At 37.0% G+C, this 24,126-nt stretch overlaps 1 protein-coding gene across 1 annotated transcript; it reads left to right on the top strand.

Annotated features, from left to right (window-relative positions):
* Positions 1-5,358: 5,358 nt before the first annotated feature.
* Positions 5,359-7,737, top strand: LOC119985328 (MLO-like protein 10). Its single transcript, XM_038829594.1, has 4 exons — positions 5,359-5,820; positions 6,133-6,190; positions 6,291-6,505; positions 7,591-7,737. The coding sequence occupies exons 1-4, from the start codon at positions 5,617-5,619 to the stop codon at positions 7,711-7,713; spliced, it is 600 nt and encodes a 199-aa protein (XP_038685522.1). The 5' UTR covers positions 5,359-5,616; the 3' UTR covers positions 7,714-7,737.
* Positions 7,738-24,126: the final 16,389 nt, after the last annotated feature.

The raw sequence follows: 24,126 nt of genomic DNA on the forward strand, positions 1-24,126 counted from the left end.
CTCAAAGAGGATGCACCCAAGTTGGATGACGCAGATGCCAACACTCAGAATGTTGCTGCTGTAGCTGCGGTGGATGCATGGAAGCATTCAGATTATATGTGCAAGAACACCATCCTCAATGGTCTGACTAACAGTCTGTACGGTGTGTACAGTACTTTCCCCATGTCTAAAGCACTCTGGGCGGCTTTAGAGAAGAAATATAAAACAGAGGATGTTGGATCAAAGAAGTTCGTGGTGGCTCGTTTTCTAGAATACCATATGGTGGATTCTAAGAAAGTGGTAACTCAGACAGAGGAGTTAGAGGTCATCATAAATGAGATCCTGGCTGAGGGGATGATATTGAGTGAGTCATTCCAAGTGGCTGCGGTTATTGAGAAGCTCCCACCTAGCTGGAAAGAGTTCAAGAGTTATCTCAAGCACAAGACAAAAGAGATGAGCTTTGATGACTTGACTCTGAAGTTAAGGATTGAGGAAGACAATCGCAACAATGAGAAGAAGGGGTACAAGCATAAGGAGGTAAAGGCCAATGTGGTGGAGACAAACAAGCCCTCTAAGAGGAAGTTTGGTGGAGTCAACAAGAATGGCTCTAAAAGGTTCAAGGGCAAGTGCTTTGTGTGTGACAAGGAGGGGCATCGAGCCAAGGATTGCCACTCAAGGAAAGGCCAGAAGCCTGATCAGAAAAAGAAGGCACAGGCACACCTTACTGGAGTTGAACAGGATCTGGAAGAGATGAACCTCTGTGCAATGATCTCTGAGTGCAATCTGACTGGAAATCCCAGAGAATGGTGGGTGGATACTGGAGGTACTCGCCATGTGTGTTCTAGTAGGGAGATGTTCTCCTCATACCATCCCATAGTGAATCAGGATATCTGCATGGGAAATGCTGCTACCGCCAGAGTTGATGGTGTTGGTGACGTGGTTCTGAAGATGACCTCCGGAAAGGAGCTGACTCTCCTTGGCGTGCTGCATGTGCTTGAAATTCGCAAGAATTTAGTGTCAGGGTCACTGCTCAGCAAGAAAGGATTCAAACTTGTTTTTGAATCTGAAAAATTTACTCTTATTAAGAATGGGATGTATGTGGGGAGGGGTTATCTAGTTGATGGTCTGTTCAAAATGAATATAATGACTGTGAATCGTGCTAATAATATTGCATCTTCTACTTACTTGCTTGAGTCGTGTAATGTATGGCATGGCAGATTAGGACATGTTAATTTTGGGACTTTACGTCGATTAATTAACATGAACCTAATACCTAAATTTAGCTTAGACATGAATCAAAAGTGTGAAACATGTGTAGAAGCTAAATTGGCAAAGGCACCATTTCACTCAATTGAAAGAAATAGTGAACCTTTGGATTTAATTCACACATATATATGTGATTTAAAATTTGTGCAAACAAGAGGTGGAAAAAAATATTTCATTACATTCATCGACGATTGCACAAGGTATTGTTACGTATTTTTGCTAAGAAGCAAAGATGAAGCTATAGAAGCATTCAAGCAATACAAAGTTGAGGTTGAGAACCAACTCAACAAGAAAATTAAAATGTTAAGAAGTGATAGAGGTGGTGAATATGAGTCACCATTTCAATCACTGTGTGCCGAAAATGGAATCATTCATCAAACTACAGCGCCGTACACACCCCAACAAAATGGGATAGCTGAACGAAAAAATAGAACGTTAAAGGAAATGATAAATGCAATGCTAATAAGTTCTGGTTTACCCCATAATTTGTGGGGGGAAGCCTTGCTTTCCGCAAATTACGTTCTAAATAAGATACCTCACAAGAAGATGGATAAAACTCCATATGAATTGTGGAAAGGTCGAGCACCTTCCTACAAATTCTTAAGAGTGTGGGGCTGTCTTGCAAAGGTTACAATCCCTGATCCGAAAAAGATCAAAATAGGACCTAAAACGGTTGACTGCGTGTTTATTGGATATGCTCACAACATTAGTGCATATCGATTTCTAGTTCATAAATCAGAAAATTTTGAAGTACGTGAGAATACGATTATTGAATCTAGAAATGCTTCATTCTTTGAGAATGTGTTTCCTCACAAAAGTACACATGAAATGAGCACTCTTAAACGAACTCATAAAGCTGTGACTCAAAATGAGAAAGAAGGAACTTCACATCAAAATGTTGAAGAAGAACCAAGATGAAGTAAAAGAACAAGGACTTCTACTTCTTCTGGTCCTGACTTTCTATCATTCTTGGTAGAAAAGGAACCTCAAAGCTTCAAGGAAGCAATGTCTACCCCTGAAGTTCCATCATGGAAGGAGGCAATAGACAATGAAATTGAGTCCATCATTCAAAACCACACCTGGGAACTAGTGGATTTACCTCCTAGAAGTAAACCATTGGGTTCGAAGTGGGTCTTTAAAAGAAAGATGAAGGCTGATGGATCAATTGATAAATACAAGGCTCGACTTGTAGTTAAAGGCTACAAACAAATAGAGGGAGTAGATTATTTTGATACCTATTCCCCTGTTTCAAGAATAACGTCTATAAGGCTTCTAATTGCCTTTGCGGCATTATGCAATCTAGAAATCCATCAAATGGATGTGAAAAAGGCATTCTTGAATGGTAATTTAGATGAAGAAATCTGCATGGAGCAACCCGAAGGGTTTGTGGTTTCAGGAAAAGAGAAGAAGGTATGCAAACTTGTGAAGTCTCTATATAGACTAAAACAAGCTCCAAAACAATGACATGAAAAATTTGACCAAGTGATGATGTCAAATGGCTTTCTCATTAATGAATGTGACAAATGTGTGTATATGAAGAACACATCATCAGACTATGTCATTAGTTGCTTATATGTGGACGATATGATTATCATTGGTAGTGATAATAATATTGTTAAAGCTACTAAGCAAATTCGACATGAAAGACTTAGGTCTTGCAAATGTCATCCTTGGAATCAAGATTACCAAAACAATGGATGGTTACGCATTATCTCAGTCACACTACATTGAAAAGGTGCTCAATAGATTTGACAAAGATAACAGTACCACAGCGAGAACACCTGTAGACGTGAATCTTCATCTCAAAAAGAATGAAGGTCCTAGTGTATCTCAATTGGAGTACTCACGGATCATTGGTAGCCTAATGTACCTAATGAATTGTACTCGTCCGGACATTGCTTACTCAGTTAGTAAGCTAAGTCGGTACACTAGTAATCCTGGAGAGGATCACTGGAAAGCAATAGCTAGAGTCCTTAAGTATCTGAGGTACACAACTAATTATGGACTACATTACACAAGATATCCACCTGTAATTGAAGGTTACAGTGATGCGAATTGGATCTCAAATTCGGAAGATGCTAAATCCACTAGTGGATACGTCTTCACACTTGGTGGTGCAGCTATATCATGGAAATCCTCGAAACAAACGTGTATAGCTAGATCTACTATGGAATCTGAGTTTATAGCACTAGATCGAGCTGGAGAAGAAGCCGAATGGCTTCGTAATTTTTTGGAGAATATTCCTTTGTGGTCAAAACCTGTGTCGACTATTTGCATATACTGCGATAGTCAGTCTGCAATAGGAAGGGCACAAAATCAAATATACAACGGTAAGTCTCGACACATTCGTCGTAGACATAAGACCGTAAGACAGCTTTTGTCAAATGGAATTATGTCCATTGATTACGTTAAATCAAAGGACAACATTGCTGATCCTTTGACAAAAGGCTTGACTAGAGATCAAGTATATAATTCATCGAGGGGAATGGGTTTAAAGTCTATAACCTAAAGCTCTGCCACACTGGCAACCCAACCTAGCTGATTGGAGATCCCAAGATCTAGGTTCAATGGGACAACCGAATTGTGGGGGAACTTAAAGTAATCACTAGAGAATTTATTCCTAACTCTTTCCTATGATGAGATGGTGATACCTGTCATGGGTTCAGGATAATTTATGATTTTAATGATTCTTATACGTTGAAAATTCAACTGAAGTATGGCAGGATACTTCTAACAAGAAATCACCTATATGAGTGTGAAGGGGCCGCTTCTATGAGAGTGATAGGACTAATCTCTCTAGAGCACTCATGAATTACCAGGCATGTCCAGGGCCAAAATGGACAGAATGTAAAAGGGACCAATGATGGTGGAAAAGAAACTGTGTAAATATTGTTGTCTTGGTTTATACAAAAGCTGAATAGTTCAAGACATCGCGTTCACTGGTTAGCGAATAAATCCGATGATATTTTACTAGGGAAGGTTCAAAGTCAAAAGCTATCTATCCTGACGCAGCTATTTTCCAAAGCTCTCTCTATCTCTCTAAGTCGAGTCTGCATAACATCTCTGCATTTCATTCATGTGGGGGATTGTTGGAAATTCATGTCTTTGACCATGAATTGAAATGAGATCCAATCATTGGATATGTTGGAACTAAACATGAATTTATTGAGTTTCATGTGGAGAATAATCATGTGTGTTCATTTGTTCAAAGCCATGAATATAGTGAATGAAATGTTATTTCAAAGTAAGCCATTTGGGCATGACTAAGTTTGAGGAAGAATAAAGCTCCCACATTGGAGGATTTAGTGAACCAACTCTTGTTTATAGGAGTGAGGGTTGAACTAATGGCTTGGGCCCAAGGGCACCCAAGCTTTTGTGGGAGGGAAAGAATGTACCTTATGCAAAAATGACCACGCGCGCGTCGCCGCCGTCCGTCCGTCCGGTTCGGTTCGCGCGCGTGTGTGTGATGGGCCAGATTAGTCCAGGTCTTTCCTTTCCTTTCTTTTTGGACTACAGACCAATGGGTTCCAGATCTTTTGGCCAACAGACTTCCAGCCCAATCTAGAGTCTCGGCCCGGCCCAGCCCGTGGGCCTCAAACAGATCAAATTTTATCTGTTCAATTAATTATCTATGTTTTGATTATTTTCAAGAAATATTGGAATTATCTGTGTAGATGAGCTTCCAATCCATTTTCGTCCAATCAGTGATACCTCCCAAGCACTATAAATAGAGGCCTTCATACCATTCACAAAACACACCTTCAAAGCATTTGCATTTGTTCTTAGAGAGAGTTGAGAGCTGCCTTTGTTGTTCCCGAAAGTTGCCCGGTGTGAAGCTTCCATTCCGTGCAGAGCTGTGGCCATTCTATCCTGGGAGACTGTCGTCTATAGTCCTCGAAGCAAACTGACGGTGGGGAGGCGATTTAGTCTTAAGGAGATAGAGACTACTCTGGGCGTGGCTTTTTCATCCAATCTCCTTTTCTGTTCTTCATTGGTAATGTATCATTCAATTGATCAGTAATATGATAATGCTGTTTCCTCATTTTGATTTCGTTGCTACATGTTTCAATTCTTAATATCCAATAAACACCCACTTAATCACAACAGAAAGTTCATTTTACATTTGCAGCTAGCTAGCCATCTCCATTTCTTTTCAACAGCCAAGCCTCTCTCTCCCTCTCTCCTTGAAGCTGGATCCAGAGACCAGCTGTTTCTCTCGCTTAATTTATTCTTTGGGGGATATTTACTTGGTTTTCTCACCTGGGTTTGGTGGAAAGGTGCTTACTTTTAACTGTCAGAGAGACTGCTTCAGCTGAACCGAAGCCCCCCTCCCCCTCTCTCTCGATCCAAAGTTTCTCAATTGAAGCGACGATGGAGTTTTCGTTGTCATTCTCTGCGTGTTTATGGTGGTTTTTGTTTGGAGGAGGGATGATGGTGGTGATGGCTGCCACCAGCAGCAGCAGTGGCACCACGACAGAGCTTGATCAGACCCCGACATGGGCCGTGGCTTGTGTTTGTGCTGTTATCATCATTGTCTCTATTCTCTTGGAGAAGATTCTTCACAAACTTGGAACGGTAAATTCTTGTCTCATTTTTTCCTTTCTTTGTGTTCTGCTTGGTTTTAGCACCCGGCTATTCGCTTCCCTTCCCCTTACTGAATTTCTTCTAAATAAATAACTAAAGAAAACATTTTTTGTGGTTTTTTTGGCTTCAATTTTCATTCTACGCATCCGATTGAGCTCTTCTCTACTTATCTGTTAGTGAGGTTTATGCGTTCATTTCATTAATTTTGCATTAACTTTAGCATTTATTAATATTTATTGGTGACAAGAGAGTTGTAATTTTTTGGATCCTTTACACTCTGCTTAACCCATAATTTCGATTCGGTGGTTTACTGAGAGGCACAAGAGAGCTCTTTTTGAAGCCCTGGAGAAGGTTAAAGCTGGTAAAGATGCCTACTTGATACTTGTATTCCAAAACTTGTTCGTGTTCTTTGTAGAGCGTGAACTAATGTTTGTCTGACTTGTATATATAATCGATTGCAGAGCTGATGATTCTGGGTTTCATTTCACTACTGTTGACTTTCGGGCAGACCTACTTCATCAGAGTCTGCGTTTCTCCGAAGGTTGCTAACACTATGTTGCCATGTGCCAAAAAAGAAACAAGCAATGCTTCGAGTGAAGACGAGCATCGTCGGAGACTCTTATGGCTTGAACGTCGATCTTTAGCCGCGGCTGGCTCAGATTTCAAGTGCAATGATGTAAGTAATTTTTATATTTTTACCACACTTTTCTTTTCTTTCAATGGAGAGTAAAATTACAAAAATTCTGATAGAATTTTATTGCCAGGGTGGCATGCCCCTTGTTTTGCTTTGCCTTCTATTGACTTAGAGGGTACAATCTTACCCAAAAAAAGGTACAATCTTTGTATAGGATAGAAGGTTTGAATATGGGATCCAACTAGAGCAATCTTTATTAGCAACTTGGGGAAGGAATTTTTTTTACAAAGTATTGGTGGTAAATGGTAAACAACACGCTTGCACTATGGGTTCGCAGTGGACAGGTTGGGGACATACAAGATGGACGTAGATTTTATTCCTACATAATATGTGGAGAGGTTGTTTTCACAAAATTGAACATGTGACCTCCAGTTTGCACCCCTCCAACTTTACCATTGGACACATGTTTGCTTATTAGTGGACGGTAGTCAAATGGAATTTAAATTGTTTGAAGGTCAATGCAGATTTCGTTGAATGTGATCTGGAAGTTCGTACCATCTTGTAGCAACCTTAACACCACTGCTTATCAGAACTTAAATTAGTTAACTCACTTGAGTCTCCTTTTAATGGATTGTCATTGAACAATGCTGATATTTGATTACCCTTTTTGTTTCGGTTAACTGTTTGAATTATTTGCTTGCTTTTTATGACTTAAATAAGTTATTCCTTGTAACTCATTGCAATTTACACAAGTTACTTCCTACCAGATGGGAAATGAAGAAATCGTCTTATATGCAATGCTAAAACCTTCTCTTTCGGTTGTTCTATGTTAGGGTCCAGGGTACGAAAAGTTCTTCAGTGTGAACTTGATGCCCATCCTTCATTTCATTCATGAATAATCAATCATGTGTACTTTTGTGATTCTCTTTTTTATCCTTCCACTCTATTCACTTCACCGGTTTTGTGCTTTCCGCTTGTTTCCTTAATGTAAATCAGTTCTTCTTACCTATGCATGTGGTTATGTTATTTCAGTTCAATTCTGAAATTCTTTTTGTGTCGATCTCAGCTCATGAGTTGCAATCTTTTATTCCTTCAATCAATAGTTGATCTGATTTTTTTTTACACAGGGGCTTGAACCGCTTATGTCTATCGAGGGATTGCATCAATTACACATTCTCATATTTTTTTTAGCCCTCTTGCATGTGATATACAGCGCTATTACTATGTTGCTTGGGAGACTAAAGGTATGAGATTCATTACATTAGTCTATTATGCAATTTATAAACATATTGAAATTCTATCCGATATGTTGTTAGGGCTTCCCTAGTCACCTTCTAGCTCATGCATTACTTGAAGACTGTCAAGCCTGAAACAGGAATCCTATAGGTCAAACTAAGTGTACCTCATTGAGTCATTGGCCAAATTATTTTCTGCATCTGTTTCCTGGAGACATTTATGATTAATATGACGATGGGGCCCAATGAGTACCCGGCTCTCTTTACTGACACGTGTCCTTATGCATAGTAATATTTTGTACTATAAATAAGGCCTCGGAAAACGGTTTATGGACACCGAGCTTTCGCCCCTGCAATCATATTGTGAGAATTAAACACTCTCTGCGATTTCCACTGTTTGACTTAGGGTTTAAGCCATGGCTTAGTTGGTAGCATACGGTGCCTCAGGCCCTATGTTAAAGGGTGGGAGCGTGTTCGACTCCCACCAACAACCTTCCCGTTCGTGAGTAATGTCCCGGGGAGATGAGTTGGGCTGTCTGGTCCATGGCCCTGAAGGTATCCTAGCCTAAAACCCTAAACCCTAAAGTACCCTAAACCCTAAACCCTAAGGGTATGTTTGTAATTACACTGTTTTTTAGTGTTACTATTAGGGTTGTAAAGTAAACTACTATTAGGGTTGTCCAGTAAAGGGCATATATGTAATTATACTGTTTTCTAGGGTTGCACAGTAAAATCGGCCCTAAAAACAGTATAAGATTCCTTTTACTTTTTGTAAAGTTACTTTATGTCACGTGCCAAGTAACGACGAGCGCCGATGGGGCCCAATGTGTACCCGGCTTTGAAAGCTTGACACGTGTCTCCTTGTACAGTAATATTTTGTACTATAAATAGAGGCTCGGAAAACGGTCTCGAGACACCGAGCTTCCTACTGCAATAAAACTCCCTTGTTTTCTCAAGAACCCTTGTTCCCCGAAACCGACTTAGGTTTTAACTCCCTAAAACCTAAAACCACTCCACCCCAAACTGGTATCGGAGCCATCTCGCCTTCCAGGACCAGAAGACGATCTAAGGTATAACCTCTTATCCTAGCCTTGTTAATATGGCCTAAACCCTAAAAACCCTAAAACCCTAAAACCCCAAAACCCTAAAAGCCCAAAACCCTAAAACCCTAAACCCTAAAACCCTAAACCCTGAAACCCTAAAACCCTAAACCCTAAACACTAAACCCTAAACCCTAACCCCTAACCCTAAAACCCTAAACCCAAAACCCTAAACCCTAAACCCTAAAACCCTAAACCCTAAACCCTATACCTGAATAAGGGATGGGGACCCTAAACCCTAAACCCTAAACCCTAAGCCCTAACCCCTAGGGATGAAAATGTAATTACACTGTTTTCTAGGGTTACTATTAGGGTTGTACAGTAATTTACTATTAGGGTTGTACAGTAGGGGTAGGTTGGTGATTCCACTGTTTTCTAGGGTTGCACAGTAAAACCGGCCCTAAAAGCAGAAAGGAATCTTTTACTTTTTGTAAAGTTGCTTTTTCGTTCACGTGACAGAAGGCGACAAGCGACGATGGGGCCCAATGAGTACCCGGCTGTCTCTACTGACCACGTGTTCTCTTTGTACAGTATTTTTGTTTACTATAAAAAGGGTGTCTGGGCAACGTTCTATAGACACCCAGAAAACACCCAAGCTTCCACTATTGCAATAATACTCCGAGTTTGCTCTCTCTCTCTCTCTCTCTCTCTCTCCCTCTCCCGAAAACTTGTTAGGTTTTAGCCTCCTAAAACCTAAGCCCCAACCCAAACTGATATCGGAGCCCTGTACGTCTTCCAGAGACCCGTGGTACCTCGATCAGGTATACCCCTGAACTCTAGCCTTGTGAATATGGCCGGCTAGGCCGATAAGGCCAAGAGACGACCCTAGATCTATGTTATTACATATTTTTTGTATGCTGCTTACCTGACTCAGGAAGGTACTGAGATATGTGTGGCTTGTTGGTGTACAAATTACCATAAAAACTCTGGTACTGGAAAATCTCTGTGTTTCTATGCACCGGTGAGGTAGGGCAGTAGGGCAGCGTGGTAAGTCCCGGAGTAAGTCCCGAAAAATTGTAGTCGGTAAAAAGAAACACTTGCCAGACCGTCCAGAGTTTTTGCTGGTTCACACATATCTCAGTATAATCCAGAGGACCAAACGTGTGTCAGGGTAAGTATGTTGGTTAAAATATGTAATACATATGATGGAAGGTATGTCCTTTGGCCTGTCTTTACAAAGAAAAAGTTTTCAGGCTATTTTCTTGATACATTTAATACAATCTGTTGTTATATCAACTGCTACGAGTCCCTGAAGCAGTCTAATTATCTGCCCAGGGTTAACAATTTCTACTCTCCCTCCTCACTCTGATCTTGGTTCCGGGATCCGGTCCAAGAGGTGCAGGTACCATAACCTCCAGAAACGAGAGAAGAGAGAATATATATATATAAACATACTGCATCTGCATATGCATAACCCTGTTGGTACGGGGCTAACAGCCCTGAGGATAAATTTACTATTTAAATCTTAGCGCGGATTATCGCCAGAGATTTAAATATAAAATATTATCGTCCAACTTGAACGGACATACCAAACATAATAATAATGTCTTTTATATCAGACCATATTGACAGAACACTCAGTATGCTCAATCCTAATGACAGTGAAGATATTACTGAACTTATAACCAAACTGAGGGAAACTCAGATGGACTTTAACAGAAACCATATCGTTGATACGGACTGTGGTACATATATTAACGAAAATGGTATAAGAAGATGCAACTGCTATATTATGCAAAGAGAACCTTATGTTTACACTTGCACATGTAAATTAGAAGAGTGTGACTGTGAGGAATTAATCCAAAAGGTATTATTTTATGAAAAATTAATAAGGTTGTTACAAGGACAACTAGAAATTATAAATCAGCCATTGGGACTTAGATCTAGGACATCCAGATAAATGGATCCTATATCCCAGTTAATGGATATAATAAGAAACTTTGATTTTGAAAATAATCAATGGCTAAACCAGTTAAGAGATTCTCTTATCACACTACGAGATAACGAATCAAGAAATCAGAGATCATGTGAATATACACATGCATATCAACCTCAAGGGTTTTGCTACTGCCTTGAGACCAGGAATAGAATATATTTATTGACAATGATAATTAATTCTATAAGCCATATCATTAGCCGTAACAATATGTATAGTAATTGACAACGGGGCAATGGATGATCGAACACTAGAAGCTTTAGATCTTATTATCTCCAAAAGAATAAGAGGAGTTAAGAAAAATGAACAATTTAAACATAATTGTTATTTTTCTAACGAATATGAGCATATGCTCCACACAAAAGAAAATATACAACTAAATAGCACAATAGACCTTATGATATCACAAGGAGCATATATAGAAGAAGTTTTTAAGAAAATTAGTAATAAACTTATATGCATAGATAATAATTATAAAATACTAGAACAATTAGTAGAAAAAACTTTAGGCACAACAGATTATATGTATGAACAATATAATCAAATAACGGAAAAAATAAAAAAGATAAGTCTCCAAATAGAAGACATAAGGAGACCTTATGATTTAGAAATAAATAAGATACTAAATGAATTCAGTAAATTAAGAATAAGTCTCAATATAAATGACTGAAGGAAGCGGTGACTATATAACAGCCTTCAAGAATACTGAGGAATATTCACATCCGCCTATTGGTTTTTCCCAGACAGACATACAAGGAACAATAGGACAGGACAAAATTATTATAGCACAAAATAATACAATAATTTCCCTATTAATAAGCATTAATGCAAAATTAAATACAATTATGGGAAAAATAACACAAGGACCCTCATCTAATGTCCAGACCGAATTAGATAAAATTATAACAATGGTACAAAATTTAAGAGTGGATAAAAAGAAACCGTCATTAGAACCCATTATCTTTGGAACAAATATCAAACCAGAATAAAATGACGGAACAAACACAAATAACCGAAGCCCAACCTACTTTTAGTAGAATTGGGACAAGAATTCGACAAGAACCAAGCCTGCAAGTGGGAACTAGTCCTACTTCTTTCCTTGACAGACTTTTGAGACCAAAAAACCGTCAATCTAGACATCTAGAAGAAGTGACAGACATAACTAGAGATACTGAGATTTTCTCTAATAGAGAAATATCCCTTATGAACCCTAGAAGATTATATGGAATAGGAAGATTTAGTCGAACATCTTCACTACTAAGATCACAAAGGGAAATAGATCTTACAGTATTAGCTGCACCTGTAACTCTTCCCTTACTAGAAAATGAAACGATTGAACAAATTCAGAAAATGGGTAGACAATATGCTCATTTAGGATTAATTATAATTGGACTAAAAGACTTACACAGAAAAGGCCTAGGAACAAAAGTTATGGTAATACTTCAGGACAGAGGCTTTGCTGATCCTGAAAGATCTATTATAGCTACAATGGAAGTTGATATGAATAATTGTATAGGCTTAGTATATCATTCACCAAACTTCCCCATACAAGTAACAGATTTAAAACGTATCCAAATATCCTTTTTATCTAAAGGATATGAGACATTTAATCCTACTCAGTCCAATCTAATGGCATTTGTGGGATTTATAGGAAAATTATCTGACTCTAATGACACACAATACAAATTAAGTATCCAAGGGATAGTAGACGGAATAGCATCCCAAGGAATTAAAATGATTTTCCCTATGGAAATTTCTAGTTCATTACTAGAAGGAAAAGAATGGGATGTAACTTCTGTATTTAATCCCATAACAAATATTAAAATACCACAGACTCAAAAAATGTATAAATCTATAGGAGGTAGAATATCTTTTAAATTTGACGATTATAAGAATGAAGCACCAACTTCTTCTAATAACGAAGAAATATCAGAAGAACCTGTAAATGGAAGAAGGTAGAATTATTTTCCCCAAAGAATTAGGTCTTACATATGATGATATGCTTCTTGCTGAACAAGAAGCCACTGATGAAGGAATAATAAAAGAAAATGATGGTTTTATACAAGATATAGATGGTAATATTTATTTTAAGAAAAATATAATAGAAGAGGAAAATCCGGCAACATTAATTAACAAAAAAATTGAACAGAGTAATATATTAGTAAATCTAATGGAAACAGGAGAAAGCTCAACATCTACTCAGCAATGGTTGCCTTACTCCACAAAATCAGACACGGGATACCCTACCAGAGAAAAGATATCTGATTATAAGGATAAAGATAAAATTGGATATCCCACACGAAATAAAAATACCAGAGAAATTATAGACCATTCTAAATTAATAGATGGAGGGAAAATACTTAATATAGCCGCCCATGACATACAAAACTGGAAAACAGTTATAGAAACATGGTCAGCCTTAGTAATTAGGGAACAACAAGAAAAATATGGCAGTGACCAAACAGGTATACAAATGTATAGTTATCTTGAAGGATTTCTAGGAGAATCTGCTAGAGGAGCATGGGAACAATTCAAGGCTAATTATATAATAGCCTATAAAAGATTGGTAGATTTAGGACCCAATCCTTACAATTTTACTAATACTATATACGCTATACTCTTAGGAGAAGAACATCCAGGAGTAGGTGGTACAGAAACACAAATTAAAGCATTAAGAGAACTAGAACGAATCCAATTAACTGATTGGATATATGTTAAAAAATTTCTTCCTGATTTCTGCTATCTAGCAAGTATTGCAGGATGTTTCTATGATGAAAATATAGGCATGAAAATGTTTGATAAGCTACCAGACCCTTTTGGGAAAATTATTACCTAAAGATATTTAGAAAAGAAAAATGGCATTAGACCTGAACTAAATAATGTCTTCTTTAAGGCACGATTCATAATGGATTGCTTAGTCGAAAAATGCTTCGACATATATATTACCAGCCAAATAAAAGGAGATTATGGATTTTGCAAAAAATTATATTTACCCCAAGGATATGAAAATAAAGAAAGAACTTTTAAAAAGAAACATAAGAAACAAATTAAACAATACCCTAAGAAGAAATATTATTTGGCAAAAAGTGGAGCCAAAAATCCATTTTTATCAAAAGACAAACATGTTAGGAAATTTAATAAAGATAGAAATTATCGAAACAAACTTAGCTGTTTTGTTTGTGGGAAACAGGACCATCTTGTGAAAGAATGTCCAAAAAGATATAATACTAATACAATGGAATCCGTGTTAGTAGAATGTGTTAATGAAGACCTACTTAAAGTAGATGAATATGTAAGTGACAATGAATCAATATATAGTATTAAAGAAATAATAACAAATGAATAAGATAGTTCTTCTGAAGAAGAAACAACTGGTGAATTAGTGGATAATATTTGTGCTATGACTGAACCAAAGTTTCTGGAAAGAAACTATTATACACAAATATTTGATAACCCATATCTTACCACTGAAGCTTTAAATGCCTTTAGGTAAGTGTATAGCATGTCAACGGGTTAATCAGAAGGGAAGTAATGATCATCCTTGTACTAAGTGCAACTTATGCCCTTCTCTTAGCTTAAGATATCAATGTGAGAATTGTTTGACAGAAGTATGTAGATTCTGTCTAGAAGAAAGGGGTAGAATTATCTGAACCCGAAATAGTAAATAAGAAGAGTGAAAGAGAACAAATACTAGAATTAAGAATAATAAGTCTCGAAAATAAAATGGAGGACTTACAAAGAAAAATAGAACTGTTAAAAACCGTCATCCATAATACTAATGGTAAAGAAAAATTGACACTGTTTGAAGGAGTTAATATTAGTATGATTTCCCCTAAGACAAGTAAATCTGTAAAAATTACAACTGTCCAAATTCCATGTCATATAAAAATTAAAAATTGGGAACTCAAAGTTACAGCTCTTGTTGATAGCGGTAGCTCAAACTCTATCATCTCTGCTGATTTGATTCCCGAAGAATTCCATAATCCCATCCCTGTAGAAAGACAATATTCTGCAGAAGCAATGACAGGAGATATATATACATACACCACTAGATTAGCTCCATACAGGATAAGATTTTATCCTGAAGAAGGAAAAGAAGTAAAAGAATATTTAAAACCAACTACAGATATTAGTATAAGACCTTTAAGATTAAAAACTACAAAATTTATTTTAGGATTAGACTTCCTATTAAATTATGCCCATGGATATACATTTACCCGAAACAATATAAATTTCTTATTAGCACCGTCATATCCATATGAAAAGAAGGAAGCAAGAGTTGCAAAAATTATGGAAATATCTGAAATAGAAGAAAATTATAAAGATAATTGTAAATGTAAAATAAAAGGATCATGTAAAACGTTTGTTAAACCTAATCTGTTGGTAAGCATGATCGAAACAGGGATACTAGACCTAGATGATATTATATCTAGGGCAGAAAAACAGGGAATCTTTGGAGAGGATCCCCAAGCACATTGGGCTCGTAATAAATTAGAATGTAAATTGGTCCTAAAAAATCCTAATTTTAGAATTTCTAATAAAAAGACTGAAGCAACCAATGACAATAAAAAAGAGTTTGAAATGCATATAAATGAACTCTTAAAATTAAAGGTCATTAGGAAATCAGATTCTCCACATAGGAGTCCTGCATTCATAGTAAATAAACATTCTGAACAAGCCAGAGGGAAAACCAGAATGGTTATTGACTATAGAAGATTAAATGATAACACCATAGACGATGGGTATGATATCCCTGATAAAACAGAATTAATAAACGTCATCCAAAACAGTAAAATATTTAGTAAATTTGACTGTAAAAGTGGATTTTGGCAGATAAGGATGGAAAAAGACTCAATCCCATGGACTGCCTTCACATGCCCATTGGGACATTATGAATGGCTTGTTATGCCATTTGGACTAAAAAATGCCCCTGGAATATTCTAGAGAAAAATGGATGATATATTCAAAGAATATAGAGAATTCGTGTGTGTATATATTGATGATATATTAGTTCATAGTAAAAATAAACAGGAACACACGGGTCATTTAAAAAGAGTTTTACTTGAATTTATTAAACATGGACTAGTAATTTCTACCAAGAAAGCAGAATTCTTCAAACAAAATATTTCTTTTTTAGGAGTAGAATTAGGAGACGGAAATATTAAATTACAACCACATATTACCCAAAAGGTAATCGATACAAATGAAATAAAAACCACCAAAGACTTGCAAAATTTTTTAGGATTATTAAATTATGCAAGACCCTTTATTAAGGATTTAACAAAACTTACAGGACCACTATATTCAAAATTATCTAAAACAGGAAGAAAAGATTTTAGTGCTGAAGATTATAAACTAATCCAATTAATAAAAGAAAGAGTAAAGACTTTTCCAATGATGACTTTACCATTAGATTCTGACTATTTAATCGTAGAAACTGATGGTAGTGAAGCAGGGTGGGGAGCTATATTATATAGTAAACCCCATAAATATGCTCTAAAACAAAATGAGAAACTTTGCAGATATGCGAGTGGAACATTTAAAGAATTAAATGTTACCTCAAGTATTGATCAAGAATTATTAGCAGTTATATATGCATTAAATTCCTTCAGATTATTTCTATTAAATAAAAATGAAATTACAGTTCGTACTGACTGTGAGGGTATTGTGAAATATTACAATAAAAGAAATGATAAACGAATAAGTCAAAGGAGATGGTTAAATTTCCAAGACAAATTAATAAACCAAAATTACAAAGTAATATTTGAACATATAAAAGGAACAGATAACACAGTTGCTGACTATCTTTCCAGAATATTACAAGAAACCCAAAAGAATCAGCATAAACAATGGATGAATACTTTATCATCTTATATATAGTCACAACATACCCCACAATACTGTGGAAGGGATTGTTTGGACCTATAAAAATATAATGCTACAACATACCCCACAATTTTGTGGAGAGGAATGTTTGAGCTATATACCCAGTAACAACATACCCCATAATTTTGTGGAGCGGAATGACTGTACTTACGGAATCTGCTACTATGAGATTACCGAAGCAATATAAGTTTATATATATATCAAGCTGTAAGAAAATATCATACTAGTGGTAATGAGTATTACAAGCATAACCCTTATAAGAAGAGTTGTTATTATCTAACTCTTCTCTTTTTATCTTATACATTATAAAATAGGAAAAAGAAAAATGGAGTTCCGACCATCATCATCCACTGGTCGAGGAAAAGCTCCAAGGAGACAGAGTCCCGCATCTCTTCCGGCCTCTGCTTTCATGATATTCAAGCACCAGTACTCGGTGACTTCTGAACAACAGTGGTTTCTTGACCACTTATGGACTGAGAGGGATAACAAAGTCAAGGCTGTCACCCTCCAGAACCTAGCTGCCTATTTTGCTCAACTCTCTGTTGACACCCAAAGGGCAGATCATTATCAAGGGATGGCTGCTGCACTTGAAGAAAAACTCTCCCTCAAACCTGTGTATAGCAACACACAACTATTACAACAACTCCACCAAGCTGAAGCAAAAATTGCTCGTCTCACTGTTGAGAATGAGACTTTGAGTAAACAGGTGGAAGAAGATAAAACAGTAATTGCTCAAGCCAAGCCGTTGCTGCAAACATCTGCTGAACAATATGTGGAGATTCCCCCACATATTCCTCACCATATCAAGTTTGAGATTCTCTCAGATAATGGTTGATGAGTTGGCAGACTTAATCTGCATTCAGCAGAACTACAGAGACATGGCTCAGACTGACAGGACTCTACCAGGAATGGCCTTGTCCCGATTTTATATTACGAAAGGAGATCAGCACACAGGTGTTAATCTGCAACTCCTTTCTCACTGCTCATGCCATAAAGGCATGGACTACTTCTCAGCCTCTATCGATTTGAGTACCTGGGAAGACAATCATATCCAAAATGGTGTCCCCATGAAGTTGGAAACCCTTCTGAAAGCTGGCATGGTTAACCGAATAATAGTCCATGACAGCTATGATTGTGCATTACTACGACCCTACTGGAGACTCCACTATATTGTACTAAGGTGTCTTCGTATGGGCTATGCCAATAATGGCTTTATTAACTTGGATCTCCACCCAGTCATTCCAAGCTTTGTAACTGGCTGGTATCCAGAAGAAACCAAGACGGAGCTGATAATAAACTGTCGGATGGCATAATATCCAGTCCAAGACTCTCTCCAGCCCGTCATAGATTTTATTAATGAAGATATATTAGAATCCCTGAAGATGATGCGCTCACTACAGTATCTGCACCAGCTGCAAAGTCCAGTTGGAAATCGGAGATATATCCGGCTACTAGCAGAAGAACGCTGTCTTCGGATATTTACTTATACTAACATTCCTCTTTTTGCAATACCATGGCTTAACCACCTAGATGCTGCTAAGGAATATACACACCATCTGGAAGGCCTACATATGTTCAGCTATATCCATAAAGATGGAGATTATAGAAATAGTACTACAGCCGTCGTACCCGGTAACTATGAAGATCCCCCTGCAGATCTCCCATGGGCCGACGAAGAAGAACATAATATGAATAATCTCCTCGACTACTAAACGGTGGATTATTCACTATGTTTATAAACCACCTTTTTTTGTCGGGGTGGGAATAAGGGAGGGGGACCCTAAACCCTAAACCATAAACCTTAAGCCCTAACCCCTACGGACGAAAATGTAATTACACTGTTTTCTAGGGTTACTATTAGGGTTGTACAGTAATTTACTATTAGGGTTGTACAGTAAATTACTATTAGGGTTGTACAGTAGGGGTAGGTTGGTGATTCCACTGTTTTCTAGGGTTGCACAGTAAAACCGACCCTAAAAGCAGAAAGGAATCTTTTACTTTTTGTAAAGTTGCTTTTTCGTTCACGTGACAGAAGGCGACAAGCGACGATGGGGCCCAATGAGTACCCGGCTGTCTCTACTGACCACATGTCCTCTTTGTACAGTATTTTTGTTTACTATAAAAAGGGTGCCTGGGCAATGTTCTATAGACACCTAGAAAACACCCAAGCTTCCACTATTGCAATAATACTCCGAGTTTGCTCTCTCTCTCTCTCTCCCGAAAACTTGTTAAGTTTTAGCCTAAAACCTAAAACCTAAAACCTAAGCCCCAACTCATATCCAGAATGGTGTCCCCATGAAGTTGGAAACCCTTCTGAAAGCTGGCATGGTTAACCGAATAATAGTCCATGACAGCTATGATTGTGCATTACTACGACCCTACTGGAGACTCCACTATATTGTACTAAGGTGTCTTCGTATGGGCTATGCCAACAATGGCTTTATTAACCTGGATCTCCACCGGCTTAGGTTTTAGGTTTTAGGAGGCTAAAACCTAACAAGTTTTCGGGAGAGAGAGAGAGAGAGAGAGAGAGAGCAAACTCGGAGTATTATTGCAATAGTGGAAGCTTGGGTGTTTTCTGGGTGTCTATAGAACGTTGCCCAGACACCCTTTTTATAGTAAACAAAAATACTGTACAAAGAGAACACGTGGTCAGTAGAGACAGCCGGGTACTCATTGGGCCCCATCGTCGCTTGTCGCCTTCTGTCACGTGAACGAAAAAGCAACTTTGCAAAAAGTAAAAGATTCCTTTCTGCTTTTAGGGTCGGTTTTACTGTGCAACCCTAGAAAACAGTGGAATCACCAACCTACCCCTACTGTACAACCCTAATAGTAATTTACTGTACAACCCTAATAGTAAATTACTGTACAACCCTAATAGTAACCCTAGAAAACAGTGTAATTACATTTTCGTCCCTAGGGGTTAGGGCTTAGGGTTTAGGGTCCCCATCCCTTATTCCCACCCCGACAAAAAGAGGTGGTTTATAAACATAGTGAATAATCCACCGTTTAGTAGTCGAGGAGATTATTCATATTATGTTCTTCTTCGTCGGCCCATGGGAGATCTGTAGGGGGCTCTTCATAGTTACCGGGTACGACGGCTGTAGTATTATTTCTATAATCACCATCTTTATGGATGTAGCTGAACATATGTAGGCCTTTCAGATGGTGTGTATATTCCTTAGCAGCATCTAGGTGGTTAAGCCATGGTATTGCAAAAAGAGGAATTTTAGTATAAGTAAATATCCGAAGACAGCGTTCTTCTGCTAGTAGCCGGATATATCTCCGATTTCCAACTGGACTTTGCAGCTGGTGCAGATACTGTAGTGAGCGCATCATCTTCAGGGATTCTAATATATCTTCATTAATAAAATCTGTGAGGGCTGGAGAGAGTCTTGGACTGGATATTCTGCCATCCGGTAGTTTATTATCAGCTTCGTCTTGGTTTCTTCTGGATACCAGCCAGTTACAAAGCTTGGAATGACTGGGTGGAGATCCAGGTTAATAAAGCCATTGTTGGTATAGCCCATCCGAAGACACCTTAGTACAATATAGTGGAGTCTCCAGTAGGGTCGTAGTAATGCACAATCATAGCTGTCATGGACTATTATTCGGTTAACCATGCCAGCTTTCAGAAAGGTTTCCAACTTCATGGGGACACAATTCTGGATATGGTTGTCTTCCCAGGTACTCAAATCGATAGAGGCTGAGAAGTAGTCCATGCCTTTATGGCATGAGCAGTGAGAAAGGAGTTACAGATTAACACCCGTGTGTTGATCTCCTTTCGTAATATAAAATCGGGACAAGACCATTCCTAGTAGAGTCCTGCCAGTCTGAGCCATATCTCTGTAGTTCTGTTGAATGCAGATTAAGTCTGCCAACTCATCAACCATTATCTGAGAGAAAATCTCAAACTTGATACGGTGAGGAATATGTGGGGGAATCTCCACATATTGTTCAGCAGCTGTTTGCAGCAACGGCTTGGCTTGAGCAATTACTGCTTTATCTTCTTCCACCTATTTACTCAAAGTCTCATTCTCAACAGTGAGACGAGCAATTTTTGCTTCAGCTTGGTGGAGTTGTTGTAATAGCTGTGTGTTGTTATACACAGGTTTGAGGGAGAGCTTTTCTTCAAGTGCAGCAGCCATCCCTTGATAATGATCTGCCCTTTGGGTGTCAACAGAGAGTTTAGCAAAATAGGTAGCTAGGTTCTGGAGGGTGACAGCCTTGAATTTGTTATCCCTCTCAGTCCATAAGTGGTCAAGAAACCACTGTTGTTCAGAAGTCACCGAGTACTGGTGCTTGAATATCATGAAAGAAGAGGCCGGAAGAGATGCGGGACTCTGTCTCCTTGGAGCTTTTCCTCGGCCAGTGGATGATGATGGTCGGAACTCCATTTTTCTTTTTCCTATTTTATAATGTAGAAGATAAAAAGAGAAGAGTTAGATAATAACAACTCTTCTTATAAGGGTTATGCTTGTAATACTCATTACCACTAGTATGGTATTTTCTTACAGCTTGATATATATATAAGCTTATATTGCTTCGGTAATCTCATAGTAGCAAATTCCGTAAGTACAATCATTCCGCTCCACAAAATTGTGGGGTATGTTGTTACTGGGTATATAGCTCAAACATTCCTCTCCACAAAATTGTGGGGTATGTTGTAGCATTATATTTTTATAGGTCCAAACAATCCCTTCCACAGTATTGTGGGGTATGTTGTGACTATATATAAGATGATAAAGTATTCATCCATTTTTTATGCTGATTCTTTTGGGTTTCTTGTAATATTCTGGAAAGATAGTCAGCAGCTGTGTTATCTGTTCCTTTTATATGTTCAAATATTACTTTGTAATTTTGGTTTATTAATTTGTCTTGGAAATTTAACCATCTCCTTTGACTTATTCGTTTATCATTTCTTTTATTGTAATATTTCACAATAGCCTCACAGTCAGTACGAACTGTAATTTCATTTTTATTTAATAGAAATAATCTGAAGAAATTTAATGCATATATAACTGCTAATAATTCCTGATCAATACTTGAGGTAACATTTAATTCTTTAAATGTTCCACTCGCATATCTGCAAAGTTTCTCATTTTGTTTTAGAGCATATTTATGGGGTTTACTATATAATATAGCTCCCCACCCTGCTTCACTACCATCAGTTTCTACGATTAAATAGTCAGAATCTAACGGTAAAGTCATCATTGGAAGAGTCTTTACTCTTTCTTTTATTAATTGGATTAGTTTATAATCTTCAGGACTAAAATCTTTTCTTTCTGTTTTAGATAATTTTGAATATAGTGGTCCTATAAGTTTTGTTAAATCCTTAATAAAGGGTCTTGCATAATTTATTAATCCTAAAAATTTTTGCAAGTCTTTGGTGGTTTTTATTTCATTTGTATCGATTACCTTTTGGGTAATATGTGGTTGTAATTTAATATTTCCGTCTCTTAATTCTACTCCTAAAAATGAAATATTTTGTTTGAAGAATTCTGCTTTCTTGGTAGAAATTACTAGTCCATGTTTAATAAATTCAAGCAAAACTCTTTTTAAATGACCCGTGTGTTCCTGTTTATTTTTACTATGAACTAATATATCATCAATATATACACACACGAATTTTCTATATTCTTTGAATATATCATCCATTTTTCTCTGGAATATTCCAGGGGCATTTTTTAGTCCAAATGGCATAACAAGCCATTCATAATGTCCCAATGGGCATGTGAAGGCAGTCCATGGGATTGAATCTTTTTCCATCCTTATCTGTCAAAATCCACTTTTACAGTCAAATTTACTAAATATTTTACTGTTTTGGATGACGTTTATTAATTCTGTTTTATCAGGGATATCATACCCATCGTCTATGGTGTTATCATTTAATCTTCTATAGTCAATAACCATTCTGGTTTTCCCTCTGGCTTGTTCAGAATGTTTATTTACTATGAATGCAGGACTCCTATGTGGAGAATCTGATTTCCTAATGACCTTTAATTTTAAGAGTTCATTTATATGCATTTCAAACTCTTTTTTATTGTCATTGGTTGCTTCAATCTTTTTATTAGAAATTCTAAAATTAGGATTTTTTAGGACCAATTTACATTCTAATTTATTACGAGCCCAATGTGCTTGGGGATCCTCTCCAAAGATTCCATGTTTTTCTGCCCTAGATATAATATCATCTAGGTCTAGTATCCCTGTTTCGATCATGCTTACTAACAGATTAGGTTTAACAAACGTTTTACATGATCCTTTTATTTTACATTTACAATTATCTTTATAATTTTCTTCTATTTCAGATATTTCTATAATTTTTGCAACTCTTGCTTCCTTCTTTTCATGTGGATATGAAGGTGATAATAAGAAATTTATATTGTTTCGGGTAAATGTACATCCATGGGCATAATTTAGTAGGAAGTCTAATCCTAAAATAAATTTTGTAGTTTTTAATCTTAAAGGTCTTATACTAATATCTGTAGTTGGTTTTAAATATTCTTTTACTTCTTTTCCTTCTTCAGGATAAAATCCTATCCTGTATGGAGCTAATCTAGTGGTGTATGTATATATATGTCCTGTCATTGCTTCTGCAGAATATTGTCTTTCTACAGGGATGGGATTATGGAATTCTTCGGGAATCAAATCAGCAGAGATGATAGAGTTTGAGCTACCGCTATCAACAAGAGCTGTAACTTTGAGTTCCCAATTTTTAATTTTTATATAACATGGAATTTGGACAGTTGTAATTTTTGCAGATTTACTTGTCTTAGGGGAAATCATACTAATATTTACTCCTTCAAACAGTGTCAATTTTTCTTTACCATTAGTATTATGGATGACGGTTTTTAACAATTCTATTTGTCTTTGTAAGTCCTCCATTTTATTTTCGAGGCTTATTATTCTTAATTCTAGTATTTGTTCTCTTTCACTCTTCTTATTTACTATTTCGGGTTCAGATAATTCTACCCCACTTTCTTCTAGACAGAATCTACATACTTCTATCAAACAATTCTCACATTGATATCTTAAGCTAAGAGAATGGCATAAGTTGCATTTAGTACAAGGATGATCATTACTTCCCTTCTAATTAATCCATTGACATGCTATACACTTACCTAAAGGCATTTAAAGCTTCAGTGGTAAGATATGGGTTATCAAATATTTGTGTATAATAGTTTCTTTCCAGAAACTTTGGTTCAGTCATAGCACAAATATTATCCACTAATTCACCAGTTGTTTCTTCTTCAGAAGAACTATCTGATTCATTTGTTATTATTTCTTTAATACTATATATTGATTCATTGTCACTTACATATTCATCTACTTTAAGTAGGTCTTCATTAACACATTCTACTAACACGGATTCCATTGTATTAGTATTATATCTTTTTGGACATTCTTTCACAAGATGGTCCTGTTTCCCACAAACAAAACAGCTAAGTTTGTTTCGATAATTTCTATCTTTATTAAATTTCCTAACATGTTTGTCTTTTGATAAAA

This window comes from Tripterygium wilfordii, chromosome 19, assembly GCF_013401445.1.
Source record: "Tripterygium wilfordii isolate XIE 37 chromosome 19, ASM1340144v1, whole genome shotgun sequence".
Classification (NCBI taxonomy): Eukaryota; Viridiplantae; Streptophyta; class Magnoliopsida; order Celastrales; family Celastraceae; genus Tripterygium; species Tripterygium wilfordii.

What these genes read in the sequence shown, in the direction of transcription:
- LOC119985328 (XM_038829594.1), top strand. Translation starts at nt 5,617, where the DNA reads ATGGAGTTTTCGTTGTCATTCTCTGCGTGTTTATGGTGGTTTTTGTTT. An exon ending in TTCTTCACAAACTTGGAACG is followed by an intron (nt 5,821 to 6,132) that starts GTAAATTCTTGT and finishes ATTTCGATTCGG; the next exon opens with TGGTTTACTGAGAGGCACAA. An exon ending in CAGATTTCAAGTGCAATGAT is followed by an intron (nt 6,506 to 7,590) that starts GTAAGTAATTTT and finishes TTTTTTACACAG; the next exon opens with GGGCTTGAACCGCTTATGTC.